General features: G+C 41.3%; 2 protein-coding genes across 2 annotated transcripts in view; both read right to left on the reverse strand.

Moving 5' to 3' along the window:
* Window positions 1-22,927, reverse strand: part of arglu1a (arginine and glutamate rich 1a) — a 420,179-nt gene that overhangs the window by 135,890 nt on the left and 261,362 nt on the right. The gene's annotated exons all lie outside the window — the stretch shown is intronic.
* LOC146964683 (uncharacterized) lies at window positions 2,335-4,216 on the reverse strand. The gene is made up of 5 exons (XM_085764717.1): window positions 3,859-4,216; window positions 3,559-3,617; window positions 3,148-3,281; window positions 2,861-2,988; window positions 2,335-2,750 (listed from the first exon to the last, which is right to left on the reverse strand). Exons 1-5 carry the CDS (start codon window positions 4,039-4,041, stop codon window positions 2,433-2,435), a joined length of 822 nt encoding a protein of 273 aa, XP_085620843.1. The 5' UTR covers window positions 4,042-4,216; the 3' UTR covers window positions 2,335-2,432.

Genomic DNA, 22,927 nt, shown 5'->3' on the forward strand with positions numbered 1-22,927 from the left:
TAGGTGCCTGGGATGGCTTGTACAAAACCTTAAATGCATGGAAATGTTCGTCAAAACAAATAGTTTCCACACCGGAGCCAATAAGTACAACTTGCTCATCTTTCACTACAATAGTGCTGATCTTACAAAATACTGGTAACTCCTCATTAATCTCAAGACACACTACTAAACCAGGGCGATATTCAGAACCATAGTGCTTTACCCATTTCACCAAAAGAACATTGTCACATGTGTCTACATTTAGTTTGGCAGCAATTTCAGGACCTTCTTGCAAATCTGTAATCTGTAACATCTTCCCTGGACCAATAGTTACTCTGCTCAGGCTGAAAGATTCCCAATGCAAGGCCATGTATTTCTGGTGTTTTCTGGCCAACGTCTTTGTGATATTTTTGAAACTTTTGAGTTGAGTTTTGAAAAAGTTATGCTTTGCCTCGTAACGCATACACCACATGTGCAGGAGTGGTCCTATATTTCTTATACATCGAGGATAATGCGTCATGAAATGATGCTTAGGCAAGAGATTTCTAGTAGGAAACAGGCGTTTAAAAAGCTGATGATGGTCAATAATGATGTGCTTCAGAAAGATGGTCATACCAGTTGTTAGGATGGGAGAAAACACAATATTTACTATCTGCAGCAACAACATTAACAGATGCCAATACTCATTGTCTCTCTGCACTAGATCACCAAATATCAACGGCATGTTTCGCAGTAAACACCAGGACTGAATGGCGTTCAGGCCCAAATCATTGCTTCCATCAAGTAACTTGACTGCAGGGGGGCGATTTCTCCTCTCAGTGTACCCATAGTTGAATGACTCTATTCTACTGGCCAGTTCTTTAGCAGTTAAGAAGTTTTCCTGTAAATACTCCAATACGAGTTTCACTTCTAACTGTGCAACACCCTCTAAAATGTCATGCATGATGTCTACGGAAAAATTATCAGCTGTGTTGAAATACTGCAGAGTGTTTAACAAACATGAACGCTTCACACCAAATACATGAGGTAGCTGTGGATTTGTTTGTGCAGTATGACAATGTTCGGCAAGCATGTCTTTAGTCCGTAATATCACGTTTTGGTCATCTTCACAGAACACAGTTTGAAATTCACTCTTCTCAATGATACAAAAACGACAGCAATTTCGGGCACTGAACGATTGCACAAACCCAAACAGTCCATGTATACCAAGATTATCGCCGGTAACCTGCACAATACTGCCATGAACTGCATCTTTGAACAAGGGAACTTTGATCCCATCAGTTTCAAGCACTTTCAAGTCATTTATGATTGGCTCAAGGATGGTGTCAAAACCATAGGTTTTAATGTCCTGGGCATGAAAAAGTGCACACAAATGTATGTTGATTAAACATGAATTTAACTTTGGCGGAAAATTTCTCAGTGTAAAATATATCCCCCCCAATTTATGTATACCCTTTTTGGAGCCTAATGGATTAGCAGTCTCGAACTCATCAAAAAATAACTGAATTTGCAATGCATTCTTTTTTTGAGAAAAAAGAGGATGTCTCTTCACATACAACCCATCATTTATGTCAAAATACACACCGTCCTTGGGAGTGTGGCTTGACATAAACATATCACTGAGGTTTGGATTTCTGAGAATAGATTGTAATGTTTCTAGAATTGGAACATAGGCAAATTTGTCAGTTACAACTACTTGATCATAAGTTCCGGTGCTTCTGTTTCTTCTATTTTCAAATCTGACACCAAGTACTTTTTCAACAGGCTCAACAGTTTTCCATTTTTGTTCAAAATATGCATTACGTTTTGATTCAGTGTTCAATGCAGTAAGAGGGTTTTCAAGTGTTTTAAAAGTTTGTTCAATTTTAGCTTTCACATCTGTATCCTGAGAAGATAAACATTTCAAAGCTGCATCTTTAGTTTGACTCTGTACCTCCATTATGACTTCTTCCATGGATGATACAAAATTGTTTAAAGTGGACTGGCCTACACCAGCAACTTGAAGCTGCGCAATAGCAGATGCACACATATCACGAGTACTGATGTTGGGTGCTGGCAGGACATTTGAGCTACTGGCCGCTCCTTCAAAATGTTGTGACCGAGTATCATCTGCAGCATCATAACTGTCTACAATGTTATCAGTTTCAGCTTCACTCTCAATGTTCTCAGCATGTTTAGAGTTTAAATGTTTCCTGAAACCTGAAAAGGTACTAAGAACATGACAACATCCTCTCTGTGCACATTTAAGGCGAAGTGATTTACCTGGACATAAACCATGAATCAACCGCAGATGCCTCACAAGATCATTGGTTCCCACAAAATGTGAGTGGCAAACAAAACAAATCAGGCCCATGATATCGATTAAGACTGAGTGAGATGGGAAAATCAATCAAAATACAGATACAAGAGCTTTTAGTGAAAAGTGACAAATATGTTGCCCACCCATCTATTACCTAGTGCAGCAGCCTGGCCCTAACCTCAGCAACACGTGGGCTCTCCTGGACTTGACCAACATCTATGTTGTAAATGGTTGTCTGTATGAAGGTGTACATGTTGTGGAGCATCTGGTTGTACATGGTACCAAATACAAAGTGTGCTTTAAAGAGTTCGTCAAAAGCTCCTAGGGTACTGGTTGACTTGCACGGTATGACCTGCTTGTCCAGAATAATGAAGAACTCATGGATAGTGCTCCTCTTCATTCCAACAGCAAGAAGATACGGTTGAGTGGTGCATTTGATTGCATCAACATGTTCTTGAAGACTGGTTCCACTCTGAGGATAAAGAAGATGTCAAAATTAAAAGTTGAAAATCACAGATTAAAAACTGTCCCGTTCTCTTATTGCCATCTGTAAAGATAATCTTCATAAGCAATAACACAAACCTTCTTGAACACGACAAGCTGTTTCTCAGCTTGAGCTGCAGACACCTTGCCTGGTCTTCTCCGGCCTTGGGCTGAAGGAGGTATCAGGTGGAGGAGGAGGATAATGGATGCCAGATCGCTGTCCCAGCCTGTATTTAGAAATAACAGCAAAATGTACTGTGTTATAATTTAAAAACACCATTATTTTGAATTACAGCTGTAACAAAAAAGATGAGGGAATAAAACAGGAAAAGAAATCAACCCCCTAACCCCCCCCCCCCAAAAAAACAAAAAAAAACACACACTACCAAGGGCAAGAGTGTCATCAATTTCCTCTTCATCCGGTGTAGCTTCAGCACAATGGATAAGCTCTTCAAGGTCACTTGTAGAAGGGAGAGCCTTACACTGATCAATCACCTTTTGCTTGAATGTTGTTGGCCACCTAAATAGAGAAAAAAAGTTATTTTATGATCAAGAAATTCAAACACCCATAGATAGTGAGAAACAGAGAAGATCAATGTTAATTTACTAGAATAATAAAAACTGAGTGCCACAAATATCAAGGAACCATATTTCCATTGGCATATTAACATGGCAATGCCAAATCCCAGAATTTCCCACTGTAAGGTAAGTGTAGATGTGACACAGAATGAAAACAATGGCCATTTGGAAGACCTCCTCATAAACCCTCAGCTGAAACCACTACTGTTGTGACTAACCTTTCCATAAATCTTGCAGCTACACCTTCTCCAAACTGCAGGATGAAGTCTTGCTCAATCTGCAACAGAAAGATGAAATACCAAAAGCTTTTTTAATTGGGACTGACTGGAAAAATATTACGTTTTATATTTAGCAGTTGAGCAGATACAGTATGTATGTATACACCTAAATGTATGGATGTGCAAACAGTTTGAAAGTATATTTATTCAATTCAAGAGATTGAGAGATAAATGTTGCTGTTAACAGTAATTCACACTGAAAGGACAATTGCATGTTTTAATGCAAAAAAATTCAATTACCAGGCCTTTGACATCTTTGAAGCGGGGAAATTCAGTCAGGACATCTGAGGATTTCTCTTCATCGAGGACCATACTGCGACGATGTTGAAACGTCATTTTCATCTTCTGCTTGATAGTAGCCTCGTCAGTACAGTATCTCATTAAGGCCATGGCCTCCTTGCATTGCTCTTCATTTAAGGTCATCTCAGGACTAAAGGAAGCCGCTCTTCTGGCTACTGGCCCTCCACTCAGCTGACGTGATGATCCTCTGCTCTCTGATGAAGCACTTCTTCTTTGTACAGTTTTAAGCCGCCATGCCAGATAGCCACTGCCACTTTCACCATCATAGAAATGTTCCTTCGAAAATACAAAAAGTTTATTAGTTCAGACAGCAGCAAGATAGTTGAAATTAAGGAGTTATATTTATTAATGTAATTTTTGTCGTCATTTTACTGAAAAAAATGTGCAAGTATGACACTTAACACACCACAACAGCCCGTCCTCGCTGACATTAAGGTTACCTCGTGTCGTTTTTGTTCAGTTTGGTGTTGCGTGGTCAGCCATGTGGCTGGTACATTTAAGCTAACCACCGACCCGATATCACGTTAGCCATTTGAAATGCGGTATTTGAAGACACGTAGTACCAACATTGACTAATGTGGTAAATGACTACGTCCCTTTATTCTTATACAAAAAACAACAACGGCAATAGTTTATCTAACTTAGAAAAACTTACCACAGTATCGATGCAACGAAGATGGCGATGCCAGAGTCCACCTGGAGTCCACGTTCTCAGTTTGACCGGGGAAGTTGATGGGCGGAGCTTTTCAGAGTATTTTCTTCTTCACTGGGTGTTGATTTAACTCTGAGAGAGTCAATGACACTGACAGAGTAAAACCACAGTCAACTCCGATTATTTTCACCAACACTGGACGTTTTTTTGTTCAATTTTACTCTGTCCATTGTTGGAATAACTACGTAAGAATTAAAATACTTTGACACTGCATTTTTTACACTGGCAAATTTACTGTGTACCAGATCCCAGGTACTTCCACCTAATGGAAACCCAAAAAGTTCGAGTCAAGCTGGTACCACACGGCATTAGAATGTGCACAACTTGAGCATCAGTGGCAGAGAGATGAAACCATTATAGAAACACAAACCTCTTATAATGAACTAGGCATTGATCTTCAGAATAACTACTTCTGATATTGATGCATCTACCCCTGGTCTGTGCGTAACTTTTTCTTTTACCTGCATCCTCTCTCTTTTGGGGGGCGGATATTCCACTGAATGTTTCTAGCGGTTGCTTCTGTATTTTGCCCTCTGATTAAACCCTGCCTGCTTGTCTGCTTGTGGCTCCAGATCAATATCTATCTGTCTCTTGGTAAATACGTAGAACAAAAGGCCAAATGAACTTCTTAAATTCCTCAAAGCTGTCCTTAGAATAAAGGTAAAGCAGGGCCCAATAGTCATGAAAAATATTTTGGGTGTTGAAACATCATTGTTTTCTTTGCACTGCTTACACACAAAAACGTTATACATCACACCATTTCCCAACCTGTCACTCATACAACAAAAAACACATCAACTCTGCAAAACTTATTCTATTCGTTAAACACTTGAGTAACCTCTTACCAACTTCATCAACTGCAACTTCAACAGTGAACTGACACACATGAAGAATTCACCACTGCTTAAACTGGGCTTTAAAGGGATAGTTCACTCAAAATTGAAATTTCACTCTATCTACTCACCCTCATGTCGACTAAGGGCTGGGAGAAGTTTCAGAGTCCTCCGTGGCTTCTCTGAATTACAGCGGGGCTCCGTGCAGCACTGCATGTCCATATGACGGTAGCAAACAGGGCTCACTTTTCTTCGTCCAAAAAGACACACCAAAAAACATCCAAATACCTCCATACTGCTCATCTGTAATGTCCCTCTTGTATAGAAGCCCCAACATGAGAAAATGTTCCGAAAAAAATTAAATAAGTCTATATTTTAAGCTTGTATGTAGCGGAAGGCTCCGTTCTCAACCGTCATATGGACATGCAGTGCTGCACGGAGCCCCGCTGTAACTTAGAGAATGCACGAAACTTCTCTCAACCCTTAGTCGACATGAGGCTGAGTGGATAATGAGTGAAATTTCAATTTTGAGTGAACTATCCTTTTAACTACAAAACCTAAAAGATGGTGGTGAATTGGATTCCAAACCTTATTTGAGGGTGACATACAATGTTTGCCACAATGACACTGTTCACAGACCTGTGAGCCTTATCAGTCCTCAGGCTGACACCCTCATCTCTTGCTGAAGCCAGATCAGATCATCCTCATGTGTTCTGCAGGTAGAGGTGGTGCAGGTTCTTGTTCCCAGAGATCCAGACCGTGGCTGGATGAAAAATCAAGTAATAGAGAGACACGTGTCATATTGTAGACTATAGTGAAAAGAAACAGTCTCTGATGTGGGGTGTGCTCAGATCCTCATCTTGCAGCTCAGTAGCATTAGATCAGCTGTTTGCTGCTGCTGGTTAGCAGTTTGTTTTGAGTTTGGCTTGGTATCTAAGTGTAGTCCACCTCTGTCCTTTATGGAGGCATTCATTAATAGTTAATCAGAAGCTGGTGTCTGACAGGAGGCTTTTTAAAAACCCATGTAAACTACACATTGGAATTAAACTTTATGTGATTTGTGTTATATGCGGCCCTGTGATAGACTGGTGACCTGACTATTGATTCATAATTAACTCCTACATCCACCAATCAGCAGAAACAATAAAGAAGTGGTCTTATTGCTCTGGCAGATCAGTATAGACACACACATGCATACAGGGGCCAACTGTGGACACTGCACTATTTGCATCTCCTGCTGAGCTGCAGGTCGATCTTAAGCCAACATGCACCATTAATGATGCCACACTGGCCTTTGTTGAAGCTCCATGTGGGGGGGGCACAGCCTGCTGCAGCATCACAGCTGGAAGGGCCGTGGGTTGGGACATGGTTTATAGCGCCTACCTCACAGAAGGGCTTTATGACTTTAAGAGACTTAATGAGGTGGAGCAAGTTAATATTTTAACACTTGTGGCTATTGTTAAGCCATATGCCAGGGGGGCCCTGTTTGTGTCGTCGTCTTCTGAGGAGGGGTACGGAGACAGATAAGGATAGGAGTGAGAGAAGAAGATGGGAATCAGAGATGGGGGTGTTTTCATACAACTAGAAATTATATGAAAATTGTGTTTGGAAATGTGGGAATGGGCTAAATTTTACCAGTTCACTAAGTTGACCAAGTCTGGTTTATTTTGCACAAGAGGGAACAAAAGGTATGCACAAATCACAAAGATAGATGACACACAGGGCAGGAAGAGGCAAAAAACACAAATAGCTTATGTGAAGACTCCACCTAGGCTAAAGGTCATTTTAAAATATCACAAAATTTAAAGGTAGAGTTTTTGCTCAAAATTAAACGCTAGACTTACAAATGAAATCTATCTGTGGCGGATGCTATCCAGATGCTATCCCCCACCGCTAACACCTGTTAGCTCAACGCTAACTTGCGCTAGCCAGCAGTAGCAGCTAGCACCCGCGTCCCAGCTCATTACAGCTGTCCTCCTACTCGTTGCAGCATAATTCAAAGTTCTGATTGAGCCTCCTATGCAATGTGGGGGCAACCCTATACCTGACTGGACAGGATGTGGGACATATCCCTAATCAGTGAATGGGCGACATTCCAGGTCAGTTCTTAATGTTCCAATTATTAAGCATTAAAATGTTTGGCAAATGAGATTGGGAAGGGGAAAAAAAATGTTTCCCAGGTAATCTTTCTAAAAATGTACTCTCTTTGGTCTGTCTGTCTGTTTATAAATGGCCAAAAAAAGAAAGAATTAATAAGTAAACAAGTTTTCATAGATGAAAGAACTGAGATCAGATGGTGGATCATCCTCACAGGGTTTAAAGGGATAGTTCGACATTTTGGCAAATTGGCCCATTGCCATAATCGCTATAGTCATAGCAGTAGGTTCGTTACCTTTAATTGTCGGTGTAAGCTATTTTTAGAACGGCAGAGCGGAGCAGCAGGCTGCTCAGAGCTACAGTACGGAGGCTGAAGGAATTTCTTGGTTTCCCTCATCAAACTCATCAAATACATAATCCAACAACTCCAAAACACTCTGGTGGACAAGTTGTGAGCTACACAATCACCACGCTATGATATAATAACGGAACGTTACGAGACGGAGCTGTTTTAGAGGTAAATTCATGCAAAACCGCTGATGCGCGTTGCGTTCAGGGACAGTTTTTCAGCAAGCAGTCTCTGTATTTACCCTGTATTTACCTCGAAAACGTCTCAGTTTCATAACGTTCCGTTATTATCTCATAGCGTGGTGAATGTGCAGGTCACAACTTGTCCACGAAAGCGTTTTGGAGTTTTTGGATTTTGTATTTGATGAGTTTGATGAGGGAAACCAAGAAATTCCTTTAGCCTCCGTAGCGTAGCTCTGAGCAGCCTGCCGACCCGCTCCGCCGTTCTAAAAATAGCTTACACCGACAATTAAAGGTAACAAACCTACTGCTATGACTATAGCGATTATGGCAATGGGCCAATTTGCCAAAATGTTGAACTATCCCTTTAAGCTTGAAACTGAAATAAATTAAACTTCTTATTTTCAGGCAGCACAATATGCAAGAAAAATCATGTTCCAAACTCAATTTCAGTTGGAATAATTTTTTCTTTCATTTTATTTTCATTTAGAAAGAATCTAAAAATCAGATTTTGTTGGTCTCGTATAAAATAAATAAGTTTAGTTCGCCCTCAGTAAATGTGACACACTATAACTACATGAACTCTATAATGACCACATTTGGAAGAGACGCAGAATACTGCAGCACGGTCAGAGCGAGAAAAGACGGGATAGACCCTCATGGTCCCTGGACGAGCTTTGATGATTAGCGGCTGACTCACTGAACACTTGAGGGGAGGGGAAAGACAGCAGAAGAAAGGCGGTAAAAGAAAAGAGGGAAAGCTGTTACATCTGGAAAAGACTCTGACAGGAAGCCACCCATCTGTGGCCAAACAGCTGTGGTCAGAGTGGACGCTGTCAGCACCACTGTGTGTCTATGTGTGTGTGTGCACTGGTTTGTGGTGAGCAGGTGGGGGTGGGAAGAGAAAGGCCAATCACCGGTCTGGAACGCTGGATGTCACAAGATGTCTTCACGGCACCGAGCTATCTGGGACAAGGCATTTTTGGGGGTGGAAGCAGACAATTAACCTCTTTGAACAACTGTCCTCCTGGCTCTGCACCACCAGCACCGCTCTGACAGGTCCACAGCCCCCGCTAATGCCTCAGCGTTTTCATCTCCCTGTCGCATCTGTCAGAGATTAGCCTTGACTGCACCTGTGGTATGTGTGGAAGAGATAGAGGTATGTGGAATAGGATGAAAACTTAAAATTATGACTGTGTTTGTGAAATGATCATCAGTTTTAAACTCAAAACAGGAGTTTAGATGATTAATAACATCTATGTGACCCGTTCTATCAAAATGAGTCAAGTGTCGCAACGTTCTATTTTTAGATAATCAGCTGATAACGTGGAAAACCCATAATAAATAAAAAAAATAATTTTTACCCTAATTTCAAAGCAATGACATTCAAAAACAATCTCCCAAAGGTTCACAGTCCAGATAATTGAGAAAAGGCACGTAAATGATGATTAAAGTTGACTTACAACTTAAACCCTCTGAAAATTTTTCATTTCATTTCAAACCTTTATTTATTCAGGGAAGCCAACTGAGAGCAAGCTCTCTTTTACAATGACGCCCTGATCACAAATATAGAACAACACACACAACAGCAACACCAATCAACACACACAACAGCGACACCAACAAAGCATCAAGCATAAAAGCAAAAATAAAACACAATTATAAACAGTCCACAGTGTAATCATCGGGTGTCAGATTTAAAGATACCTTAAGCAGACACAAGGAAAAACAACTTATGGTTGAGGGTCTCAGCTTCAGGAAAAGCAAGTACATTCAATATGAAAGACAAGGTCTAAAAGACTCCTGAAGGACTCCACAGAAATAAACTGTTTAAGTTTTAGCGCAGGGGTGTCATAGTCACGGCCCGCGGGCCGGAACCGGCCCGCCAGGCGGTCCAATCCGGCCCGCGGGACAAATGTTGGAGTTTCGTTTCTTTCGGCCCTCTCTCAGCAGTCTGCTGAGCTCACTCCCCCGCCCCTCCCTCACAGATTGAGTGAGCGCCACTTCTCCTCTCCCCCCCGCCCCTCCCTCCATCGCTCCCTTCCTCAAGTTGCAGCGGACAACAGAGACACGACGACACCGCCGACTTTCTATTGACTACTACAACACAACAACAGCGGCTCGTTGCGTAGGCTAGTGTAAGGACAGCACCGACATTCACCGCTAAAGTCCTGCTCTTGGCCCAGCTCGGCTCGAGTTCTCACTGGGCCTGAAAGTTAAAACCCAACACGGTCCGACCTGCTGATGAAGCCCCGACGCGACGTGGCCGGACTCATTAGCGCTAATTCTCGATCCGAACCGGCGTGTCCGGTCGGGTTGGTGGGGCAGAACCGGCCTGGGGGCAGAACTGGCCCGGTGATAAGCCACATATAACCTGTAGTTACATATCCACGCACAGCTGGGAGCTCAAAGCAACAGAGGAGGGGAACAGAGAGAGAGCAGAGGGACAGCGCAGCTACAGGTGTGTGTATGTGAAGGAGAGAGAGAGAGAGAGAGAGAGGGAGATGTATTTTTCCTATAGCTACAATTTAATATCAGCCCAATACCTACAATTGTCTGTTATTTGCCACATGTGGTTTTGACCTAGAACTGACAGCCTTTTTAAGGGTTTGCCTCTGACAAAAATATTAAGCCACTACTGGCTGCTAATTGGTGGAAACTCATAATTACATCATGGAAATAGTATAAATAGGCTGTAGGCCTACAGTATATCCTATATTGCCATTCAGTTAAAAAAATATCACAATATTACTTTTGGTTCATATTGCCCAGCCCTAAATTTCAGAATGTTCATAATTTTTTGTAAAAAGGATAGCTCATAAACTGTACACATCTTAATAATGTACTTTGCACAAAGTACAAAGGGAAAAATGTGGAGTTCTTGTTATTTACAGGTTAATATGCAAATGCGATCATTTTACTGTTCCGGCCCTCTTGAGATCAAATTAGGCCGTATGCGGCCCCTGAACTAAAATGACTTTGACACCCCTGTTTTAGCGAGTCCTGCAGTTTATTCCACTTGTCTGGGGCAAAGAAATTGAATGCTTTCTTTCCTCCCTCTGTATTTACCCGTGGAATATCTATTTTAAAATGAGCGTTGCTTCAGTGCAAAACATGAAATATCTTCTGAACCGTTCATGATAGAGACGAGCTGTAAACTGCATCTGAATCGCGGGATTCTCCGCTTTCCGACGGTCATTGAATGGTGCCTCTATGACAAGAAGGGACGGGTACAGAAACAGATGCTAAACCGAGTAGCATTGACGCTAACAGAGCGTAGCATCGGCGCTAACAGAGCGTAGCATCAATGCTAAACCGAGCGTAGCAACGATGCTAAACCGAATGTAGCATCAATGCTAAACCGAACGTAGCAATCGACACAACGCTTGCACATGTTTTACAAAACGTCAACAAAACATGACAACTTCTGAACCGTTTATGATAGAGACGAGCTGTAAAAAGCATCTGAATTGGGAGATTCCCTGCTTTCCGAGGGTCATTGAATGGTGCCTCTATGACAACAAGGGACCGTATAGTATAGGGTGCGTGTAATCACGTGGTACAGGAACAGATGCCAGAGTCAAAACTTTAACTTTAACTGCAATTTTCTCAGGTTTTAGAACGATAAGAGAGTTAAAGATCGTAATTCAAATGGCCATATCTAGAAAACCATCAATGACTTTGACTAGGGTATCATTTTAAAGCTTATTTTCTAATCTTTCCATTGATACCAAAATCTCAACTTTGAAATTTGGTTCACTGTGACTCATTTTGATGGATCAGGGGTCTCATTTATAAAACTGTGCGTGGGATCGTTACTAAAAGTGTACGTACGCCCAAAAGCCAAGTTTTGCGTGCGCCAGTAAATATTCAGACTTATAAAACCCTGCGTACGCACACTTGCAAGCAAACTTCCCTTTATAAATCAGAGAGTTCCTACAAGTGTGCACAGCTGAATCCGCTTCACGTTCCGCCCTGTACACGCCCTGTTTTAACCATAGATGGTCAATGCAAACCACCACATGAATGTGATCTGCATGTCAATGAGCCTGACGTGCTCTTGTTCTGTCGGTGTTGTGAATTAGCTGCAGGTGTGAAAGTGGCGACGTGACGTGTTGCCGCAGCTGTTAACGGCGTCAGTGACACAGAGCGCACGCGGTGTTGTTTTGTTGCGCTGCCTCTCACATGCTGGACCCAGTTCGGCACATAGTTACAACAATGACAACAGTTCTAATCTGAATCGAGTTATTAACCATTCATCATGGTCTCCCTCTCCCTCCTTTCTCCTCCAGCGGTGCCGTGGTGCAGCATTACGCACGGGGCTCACCGCTGTATTATTTACAGTAATTAGACTGATCGATAAAACTTTGAATAATTAGCAGAATCAGTTACATTCTGAGGAATGATCAAACATGACACTTCTCTTGATAACAAGAAAACAGAATGTAACAATTGTGGGAACGATTACTGAATTTTTCTTTTCCAGGGTTTGAGATTGAATTGACTCAAGATCATACGTTCACAGTATCATAGGAACATATTTATTTACACCATGTATTTATCCCATGCAGCCGCGCCTCCTCTCCTCCTCCTGCGCTCTGGGAGTGGACAATATGACGGAGAGACGGTGGTGATTAAATATAGAGAAGGAATTTTGATTTTGAATTTTAAGTTAGATTCTAAGAAGATGTTTCTGAAACACCAGTCCGATGCAAAATAAGGGCGCTGTTGAATTAAATCACCGTGGCAACATGGATCTAACGCATACGGGTTGAAATTAAATGTGTGACGGCCGATAATAAAAACATAATCGTTCTTCTCAATCATCATTTCCTGAGTCTGACTTCAGTTCACCACCACACCGTCTGTGTCGCCAATGGGGAGCATACATCAGTCCGACTGCCCATAAGTCCGATGGCTCATTTCTCCGACTACCCATTCTACAGTGTTAAGGTTAGGTTTAGGGTAAGGTTAAGGGTTAGGGCTACTTAACTCGGAGAAATGGGAGTTCGGACTAATGGACGCAAAAATAAATAAATGTATGGTCGGAGAAATGGGTAGTCGGACGGACGTCATGCGCCCGTCGCCAATTCCCCTTTTCCTGCAGACCATGCGTACACATGGGTCAGAGTTTGCTTAGGGCTGCGCACATTCTCCCGTCAAGTTAGTTTTTTATAGATCACAACCTTGGCGTGAAAAGTCACGTACGCCACTTTCAGCCCCGTTTTGTGCGTACGCAACGGTTATAAATGAGACCCCAGGTCACCTATTGAGAGACAAAGACTGTGTACCTACAGAGAACAAACAACATGAACCAGTCGAGCTGCAGGAAATTACGGCCAAGGTTTCTCCCTCCTGAGTTACAGCACTGATAACGGTGTTTCAACACCATCATGATGTCACAGTGAAGTTGACCTTTGACCCTTTGGAAATACTTTGGTGGTGTTTTGAGATTACAGTGACCAAAATCTAATCAAATTTGAAGAAGTTCAAAACATGCGTCATACATGGCTGAGATGTCACACTGATGAGAAGGGGGGATTTGTTAAGCACTGACGCAACCGCCATTCCGACATCCCACCAGTCTGACATTGGTTTCCAATTGTCTGAATGGCAACACTTAATTTTCTATCAAATGTCCCATCATTCCGACAATTTTTTTTTTAAAGCAGAAGTAAGCGATCCGGTCGTTTTGGCTACTTCTTGTCAGCCGATGGAGTTAGCAGTCCCCGCCCTCGTCATGGATCTATTGGTCCTCGTCCCTACATCACCACATTCACATGCATCCCTTGGCTGCACACACAGCCCTTCATGCTGTTCTCTCTCCTCATTGGATAAAGGTTGTAGGATACAAGGAAAGTTTTCTCCTCGGCTTACAGCAGAGCAGAGTGACTGACAGACCCGTGTTTCAGACCAAACACTCTATAGGACGAATCGCCTTGTTGTTTACAACTACTTCCGGGTAGAAAACCAGCATTCGAACAATAGTGACGGACGAGAGTTTCGCTATATATATCTACTTTTTCACGTCACTATATCGGCGTTTAGACTAATCTGATGTTTGTAAAGTTTATAAAACCAATGATTGGACAAACATTACTATTTACGTGTGCACATTTTTGTAATTAGTCATGGTTATCAGAGATTAGCCGGGCTAACGGTTAGCCACCTGTTTAACTTTATTAACTCAGTGACTCAATAAACGGTCCATGAAAAAATATTTTCTCCAGCGGATATCTGAGTAACAACATGATTGAGCTAAATGGAGTAGTTTCATGTCGTGTCCGACAACGGGAGGGTTTTAACAGCTGACGTCCTGGTGTTAGCTTAGCTACCGCCGTTAGCTTAGCTACCGCCGTCAGCTGTCCCTGTCAGCTGCAGCCACTGATGCTTTCTAGACACCGTGATTTCCCCAAACTGAATAAATCCAACACATAGCAACACAAAACACACACACAGAAATAGTAATGTTTCTTCAATCATTTCAGATTTGTCTAAACGGTGATAGGGCGTGAAAAATATGATATATATAGCTAAACTCTCATTCGTTACTATTGATCTCATTCAAATTACGTGCTGGTTTTCTACAAGGTTCGCACTGATACTGAGACTCAAGTCGGTCTCAGTGCGAACCTTGCGCATGCGCGCTGGCAGCGGAAGACCGGACAACAGACACTAGGAGCTAATGCTACAAACATGCTTGGAATGTGGACTTATTTATTTTTTTTCGGGACAATTACGCAATTTGGGGCTTCAGCACAAGACGGACATTACATACGAGCATCATGGAGGTATTTGGATGTTTTTTTGTGTGTGTTTTTTTACGAAGAGCTCTGGTGTCCCTTTGCAACCGTTGCATTGAAATGCACTGCTACGCCAAGACCCCCTGTAACTCAGAGAAGGGACGGTAGACTCTGAAAATTCTTCCAGCCCTTAGTCAACATGAGGGTGAGTAGATAATGAGCGAAATATCATTCTAGGGTGAACTATCCCTTTAAAGTATTATTATTATCATTATTGATTTTTATTACTGCCATATGTTCAAAGTGTTGGATAATAATATACAAAAACTAATAAATATATGACTGAAAAAAACAAACAATGAATCATCATTTTGATGCCCACAGCCCTTACTCATAATTATAATATTTATTGTGAATGTGGAAACTTTCCTCTGGCCTCATCGGCTTGGTTAAAGATGGTTTTAGGAAGAAGACTCTATATAATTTGTGTCAACACTGAATGTGTAATCATAAAACATCTCCCACAAATACAAACCACAAAAAATATCTCCCAAATCTAAAACAGGTTTGTAAATGCAATTTGATTCACAAATAACTGAAAAGCTTATGTTCATATCTTGCTAATACAACTTTCAAAGTGACATCTGTGAACCTATTTTCTATTTGAAACTAAAAAAAATATTTTCCAAATCTCTGAGTTCAAAAAGTTATTGCATTTGGTATCAGGGACTTTCTGTGAATCTGTGTGGTTGTTATTGCAGCTCTGCAGTGTGTTCCTGAATGCGGGGATAAACACCATCACACACAATTTGTTGAGCTTTCTGTTTGGGTCTGTTTATACACTTCAGTTGATTCTGCTCCTTCCCTGATATTTTCTTGGTGGTGTTTGTAATCCTGCTCAGGCTGGTCCCAATGCATGCACACACACATTAAAGTGGCAGTTTTTCATGTAGATTCAGTGTGTGCATCATTAGTCTCTGTGTTAGATACAGTTGTGTTCAAAATAATAGCAGTCCGACATCACTTGCAAGATAAATCACTGATTTTGTTAGAATTTCAACTCTTTTTTTTTCAGCTTTTTCTAGAAGGTTTAGTAAAGGTATAGAAAACCAACAGACCCAACAGGCATGACGTGTATGCTGCTGATTCTGTGAAACTGAATCATTTACTGAAAGGGGCGTGTTCAAAAAAATAGCAGTGCCATGAACCTGGCACTGCTATATTTTTATTAAGGTATTATTGAGGTCACTGATTATGTGAAAAAAAAATAGGTGTTAAACAGGTGGCCCTTATTCAAGGATCAAGGCAACTGATGCTGCTGCAGCATCAGTTGCCTTGATCCTTGATCCACAGCCAGCATATTATGCTGGCTGTGCATTTGTCCTTGAAAAACAAAGTAAAATGGGTTGTTCAAGACACTGTTAAGAAGAAGAGCATTCTTTGATTAAGAAATTAATAAAAGAGGGGAAAACCTATAAAGAAGTGCAGAAAATGATAGGCTGTTCAGCTAAAATGATATCAAACGCTTTAAAATGGCAGCCAAAACCAGAAAGGCGAGGAAGAAAAAGAAAAACCACTATTCGAAGGGATCGGAGAATTACCAAAATGGCAAAGGCTCAGCCAATGATCAGCTCCAGGAGTATCAAAGAAGATCTAAGATTGCCTGTGAGTACTGTAACAATCAGACAACGTCTATGTGAAGCCAAGCTACCACCAAGAAGCCCCCGCAAAGTCCCATTGTTAAAAAAAAATACATGTAATGAAGCGGTTACAATTTGCCAAATAACACATTGACTGGCCTAAAAAGAAATGGCGTAATATTTTGTGGACTGATGAGAGTAAGATTGTTCTTTTTGGGTCTAAGGGCCACAGACAGTTTGTCAGACGTCCTGCAAACACTGAATTCAAGCCACAGTACACAGTGAAGACGGTGAAGCATGGTGGTGCAAGCATCATGATATGGGGATGTTTCTCGTACTATGTTGTTGGTCCTATATATCGCATACCAGGGATCATGGATCAGTTTGAGTACACCAGAATACTGGAAGTAGTCATGTTGCCGTATACTGAAGAGGAAATGACCCCAAACAAGACAATGACCCCAAACACACCAGCAAGCGTGTAAAGAAAGATGTCAACACTGCTATTTTTTTGAACATTATATTTCTTGACTTTCTGTAAAATATTATCAAATTAAATTACTTTTTCCAATTTTCTTGGTTTGAAATAGAATGTGCAGTGTCCCCAATGCAGTTGTGTTCCTTAAAATACAATTTATTTGAAGAATTTTGAGGTTTACTCACTTTTTAAACACTATTATTATGAACATAACTGTATGTGAACTGTAGCCTACCTACTGAGGGATGATTTCTTTGGAAAGTGATTCCTGAAGTAAAGGTTTAACTACAGCAGTCTGTCAGATTCATTCATTCATTCCACACTGTACCAGTTGTCCTTTTCAGATGCGGGGGCTGCAGCCAGTCAGATGACAGTGGGTGAGAGGAAACAGCTTGTCTCCTCTGCAGTTGATTATTGCAGAAATAAAGACAATTGTAGTATTCAAGTTCAGAATCTAAGTGCACCACATCTGCAAGCAAGAAGAAGCAGGTCAGTAACACTTCAATTCATCATCAGTGCTGCGTTTACTTCCTTGATTGTGGAGCTTCTAAAGCTCTCTGTAAAATCTGTCATGCAGGCGTTTTGCAGGAGGAAGCAGCACAAGAGACACAGTTTACAACTAAAACGTGGGCATAACCCACACCTGCAGTTCAGCTGTGCTCAACTGTCCACAGCTACATTATCGTCTTAGCATAACAAACATGACGTTAATAGTGCTGACAGCAAAAATGAGTCATAATTAGTCATTATATATGCAGTATAAATATATATAGATATATGCAGATTATATGTAATCTGTATACTGTATATTTTGGCTGTGCTGTGATGCTCATTCCACGAATGCACAATCCTTACAAGTTGTCCTTGTTGTGAACCAGTTTAAAAGATGGTGGTGAATTGGATTCCATCATGCAGGAGTGTAAAACCTGCTCTCTGAGACCTGCGTAGTATGGAGGTATTTGGATGTTTCATAGTGTTTTGGACGATTCAAATGTGAACTCTATCCACCGCCATTATATGAAAATCCGTTGCCGTGGAACTCCTAAAGCGTTTTGATGACTCTCTCCAGCTCCAGTTCTCCAAACCCTTCCTTGGCATGACGTTGACGTAGAAAATTGGTGAATTATCAATTTTGAGTGACATATCCCTTTAACAACGCTTCGTGAATAAGGCCCATTGTTATCAAGGTGCATGATGGGAAATGTCAGATGCAAGGTTGTGGGGACTGGACATCTTTGGCCTTTCATTTGAGAAAGTGTCGCGTCACATATTGAAGGAGCACGAGTTCACAGCTCAGGTCTAGTATCTGTCCATCACTGTCAGTCCACGCCTCCTCTGTGTCTCTTTGTCCATCACATAGGGTCCAGGCTTTCTGTCCTTCATGTCATAACACTGATCCCAGGCAGGCGGCCTGCTAGGACTCATGTTTCAGGACTCAGAGAGAGAGAGAGTGATTAACCGCATCTGTAATTTGATAGGAGAAGTCCGACAGACTGTTTGTGCTGGCAGGCGACACACACAATTGTATGACAGACATGAATAAGGATTCATTGGAATAAAACACACACACACATACATACATGACTCACACACAGAGAGACAGAGAAACATACTGAAACACACTTTTTGTCCCATTGGCTGTGTGAATAATGTTGCATTCACATCCTCCTTCTCTGTTTCTCACATACACACACACAATGTGGCGGTCTGTTGTATAGCAGGAAAGGACTGTTAAGTTTTCCCAAGGGAAACAGCAATACAGCCCTTCAATGCACATTGTTATTAGGCGTTTCTTGTCTTGGCCTTTCTCTCTCCCTCTCCCTCTGTCTCTCTCTGTCTCCTCTCAGCTGTTGGCTCCACTAGGTGATTAATGCACAGCCACAACCGTTAGCACTTTGCTAATAAGCCCAGAGGCACTTTGCTTAAGTGAGGAAAGTCGTCCAAATGGTGTTCAGCCTTAAAAACCTTGTGTTGCTGCATGAGGTCAGGGATTCTACATCACAGCTGCTACATGTGCTGGATGTTGTGGATCGCGTATCCACAAGAAATACATTTATATATACAGTAGTTATGATGTGATGAATAAGTATAGTGTATAGGTTTGAACCTGATGCATGGCAGCCAGATGTTTTCCAGGAGCTGGTCGACACACAACATTTTTCAGCATTTGACAGCACATTTATATCATCATAGTGTCATTACCACTATGCTGCTGACCAATAAATCATATCTTCATCTGAAGACATCTTGATGTCGACATGTGCAATAAACGCATCATAAAAAACTGATGCACAAACAGTGAATTAAAGTGTTGCATGTTTCCATTACACAGATTTCCTGCCATCACACCTGACAGCACATTCTCTTTCTCCTGCAGTTCACTGGTTTGTCCATAAGGTTGGTAAACTTCTGATTTGCTTCCCTCAGCAGTCCATCATCCTCACTGGAGATGGCTGGTTTTAGTAACTTGTGTTAGGTGCCAGAGGGAAACAAAAAAAAAACACTGGCTTTAGCTATATTGAAAAGCACAGAGAGAAGGAAAGTCCAAAAGGTTAAAGGAAAATAAATAAATAAATAAAATACAATTAGTAACCTAAGGTAAGTTGACCAGCACATGTACATCATCATCTCCCCTGCAGAGCCATTCCATAGGCGGAGTCATTGTGTTACCAGGTTCAAATTCAGCCTGTGCTGCTAACACAGAAGAAAAAAGAACTTTTAAAAGATGAATGCTTTAATGTCTGTATAAAAAGAGTATTGCTATTAATTTCAAATTCTTTTTTCAGGGTGCTGAATAATTAAGTCAAGTTGCATTTGGTTCAAGTCAAAGTCAAAAGTGTTTATTGTCATTTATACAGTGGAATGTTGAGTTTCCCTGACAATTAAATTCTTACTTTGCTGTCCACATCACAAAACACCAGCAATATAGATATAAAAACAGCAATGACAGCAACAGTAGTAATAAAAGAGATAAAAGAAAGAGAAATGGAGGTATGATGTGTGTGTGTGTGTGTGTGTGTGTGTGTGTGTGTGTGTGTGTGTGTGTGTGTGTGTGTGTGTGTGTGTGTGTGTGTGTGTGTGTGTGTGTGTGTGTGTGTGTGTGTGTGTGTGTGTGTGTGTGTGCAATATGTATAATAAATAGTAAATAATAAATAAATAGTGTGCAAATTGTGCATGTGCAAACAAGGTGATATGAGGTAGTGGGTGATATAGGCAGCATCTATATCAGTACTGGCAAGGCAAGGCAATTGTATTAGTATAGCCTAGTTTTTACACACAGTTTGTCTCAAAGGGCTTTACGTGGAATTATAACAACATACTGGCCCTGTGTTACTTGGTATTGTATTGAAAATGTAATTAAGCACCAAGTCCTATACATAAATAAAATAAATGCATTCGAATAAACAGCGAGACAGTCAGTAATAAAGATCTTTAACATTATGTTGGGCCTCTTCTTCCAGTTGTGCACAAGCACTGAAACTGGAACTTTTGCTCTTTGAGACCTGTTGACCCCCCCCCAACCCTCACACACACACACACACACACACACACACACACACACACTCACACAGAGAGCGTTAATGAGAGTGTTTCTCAGCCTGTGTTTGGTGGATTAACACTGAGAGAGGCAGAATGGATCTGATTGAGAGAGGAAACCAGCAGAGGGGTGAAAGAGGAGTGAACAAACTGAAGGGGTAAAGTAAATAGCTGTGACCCATGGGGGGTCAGCCCCCTTTCACCAGCTATCTCCCTGGGAATCCACTCTCATTCATTCACGCCTGTCCCCCTGCTCTTCACCCCAACGCACCACTATATCCCCGTCCTTTTGGGATTCAAATGATATCTCATTAGCTCTTATTGGATTGCATCTTTCATGCAGAGTGTTTCAGTTTTTTTTTCTTTCACCAATCAATAAAAAGGACACTGGTGTCTGGAATAAAGGATCCTCTTTTTATTTCCCTCCCTTCATCGACTGTCTCGCCTAATTTCCGTTACTCCTCTTTCCCTCATTTATTTTCTGTGCCTCCATCTTTCTCTCCTTCCTCCTTTCACTTGAACAGATCTATCGCTCTGCATTATTTCCAACTGGTTTCAGTATAGTCAGGATTCATCCTCTCCTCTCGTCCTCTCTGCCCTCTCCATCCACAGGGTGTCTTTGTCTGGTTCTAATGTGCCATTAACTCTAAGCACTAGTCAATGGCCGTCGGTCCCAAAGGCCACAGAATTAACAGAGAGTGCAAAACAGAGGGAGCAAACAGGATAAACTGAGCTATCAGATACGTACTTGTTCAGAGTTAACAGGAGATACACAGGTCAGACCATGGCTGGGACTACAAGCGCAATTCATAGCAACACATTTTTCAATTTAATTTGACTTAAATCAGGCATAAACACATAAAACCAGCAGCCTGTTAAGAATCAGCACCTTTAGACTAATCTTAATCTTTCTTGATATTCAGTTTCAGTACCCTCGATGTAAAGTTGTGATTTTTCTTGGATGTTTATTTTCTCTATGTGACCACTGTGGTTGGAAGCAGGCTCGTCGCCACTCCCTATTTAAAGATGGCTTCTTCTGAGTGCCAGCTGTTTGGCCTGATGAAGGTCAAAGGACCGAAACATCGACATGATTCAAACACCCATGCAGGATGTTGCATTCACGTGAAATCGTAATCGAAATTTCCGTGGTTACCTACGGTCACGCTGCCACTCAACGTAAAAAATGGCGATGCAAAATGGCCGCCTCAGTTCGGTGCGTCGCCCACTTATGTATTTGTAACGACTTGTAACAACTCATTCTAAGGTACCAGAAAGCTTTCATTTGTATGCGGGTGTGATTCCACATCAGTGAAATACGTATTTATGAAAGACATATTTGATTTTTGCTAATAAAAAGCCAAATAAGTTACATACTGGGGCTTTAAGCATTTTAACCAGATGAAGGACTTTTTGTAAAAAGTGAATGTGGCTAATAGACAAACTAACTCTGACATGTGTTATTAGAGGATATACTATTATTGACAGACAAACAATGATTAGATCCCAGACTCCTCTGGTTTGGAAACAGTGGGGATAATACAACAACACATACTGTAGAATGTATGTTTTTTATAATAGAAAATTACAGATGATATCATTAACTACAGAGCCTCAGCCTCAGAGTGGAAATACCTTTTTCAAGTTTCAATTTTGATAATTCCTCCACTGCTTCAGTCAGCTTATGATAAACTAATTCAACTGTAAAGTTGTTTTTTCAAATGTGTTCTTCCACAGCTTATCCCTTCCCCTCTCTAACTCTCTCTCTCTCCAGGACATTTAGGCTTTAACAGTTGGATTAACCCTTTATTCCAATTCTCTGAGCCTGTTTGTGTTTTCAGATGACATGAGATCATCTGGGATCAACACGGTGCACACCTCCTCCGCTCGTCAAACCCATTTGTATTTTCTCTCATTGTTTTCTCCTCCTGTGTTCCCTCTTGACCTTTTCAGTGCTAAGTGGACTGTCCATTCCTTAATCTTGTCTTTCACTCAGTTACACACAGATCAGCCAGTTGTCTCTGTCTGGTGAAAACCTCTCACCCAATATCTCACTTTCCCAGAGGAGCATGTATTGGATTTGGAGATATAATAGTGCAGGTGGCAATATGAGAAGCAGCCCTGCAGTATGAATGTACGGAAGCGCACTGCATTCACTTGAGTAATTTATTTTTTGGTTTGTTTTTCGGGGTAATTATTTCTGTTTTTCTGACTAATTTTTTTCTGTTTTTCAAGCTACACATCAGGGAGCGTAACAAACATCCTTCAAAATAAAAGTACTACTCATTGACACAGTGAGTAAAGGCGCTTTCTTTTACATTGCTTAAAGGTGTACAGAAATGGCCGTTTGTCCTGTTTGTCGCGCCGAGTTGTCACAAGCTGCAACACGAGTTTACCCGAGTAAGGAAAACGGATTTGATTGGTCGTTATCGAGCGGGCGGGAT

This window comes from Trachurus japonicus, chromosome 21 (assembly GCF_045865225.1).
Source record: "Trachurus japonicus isolate A0001 chromosome 21, Traja_1.0".
Lineage (NCBI taxonomy): Eukaryota > Metazoa > Chordata > Actinopteri > Carangiformes > Carangidae > Trachurus > Trachurus japonicus.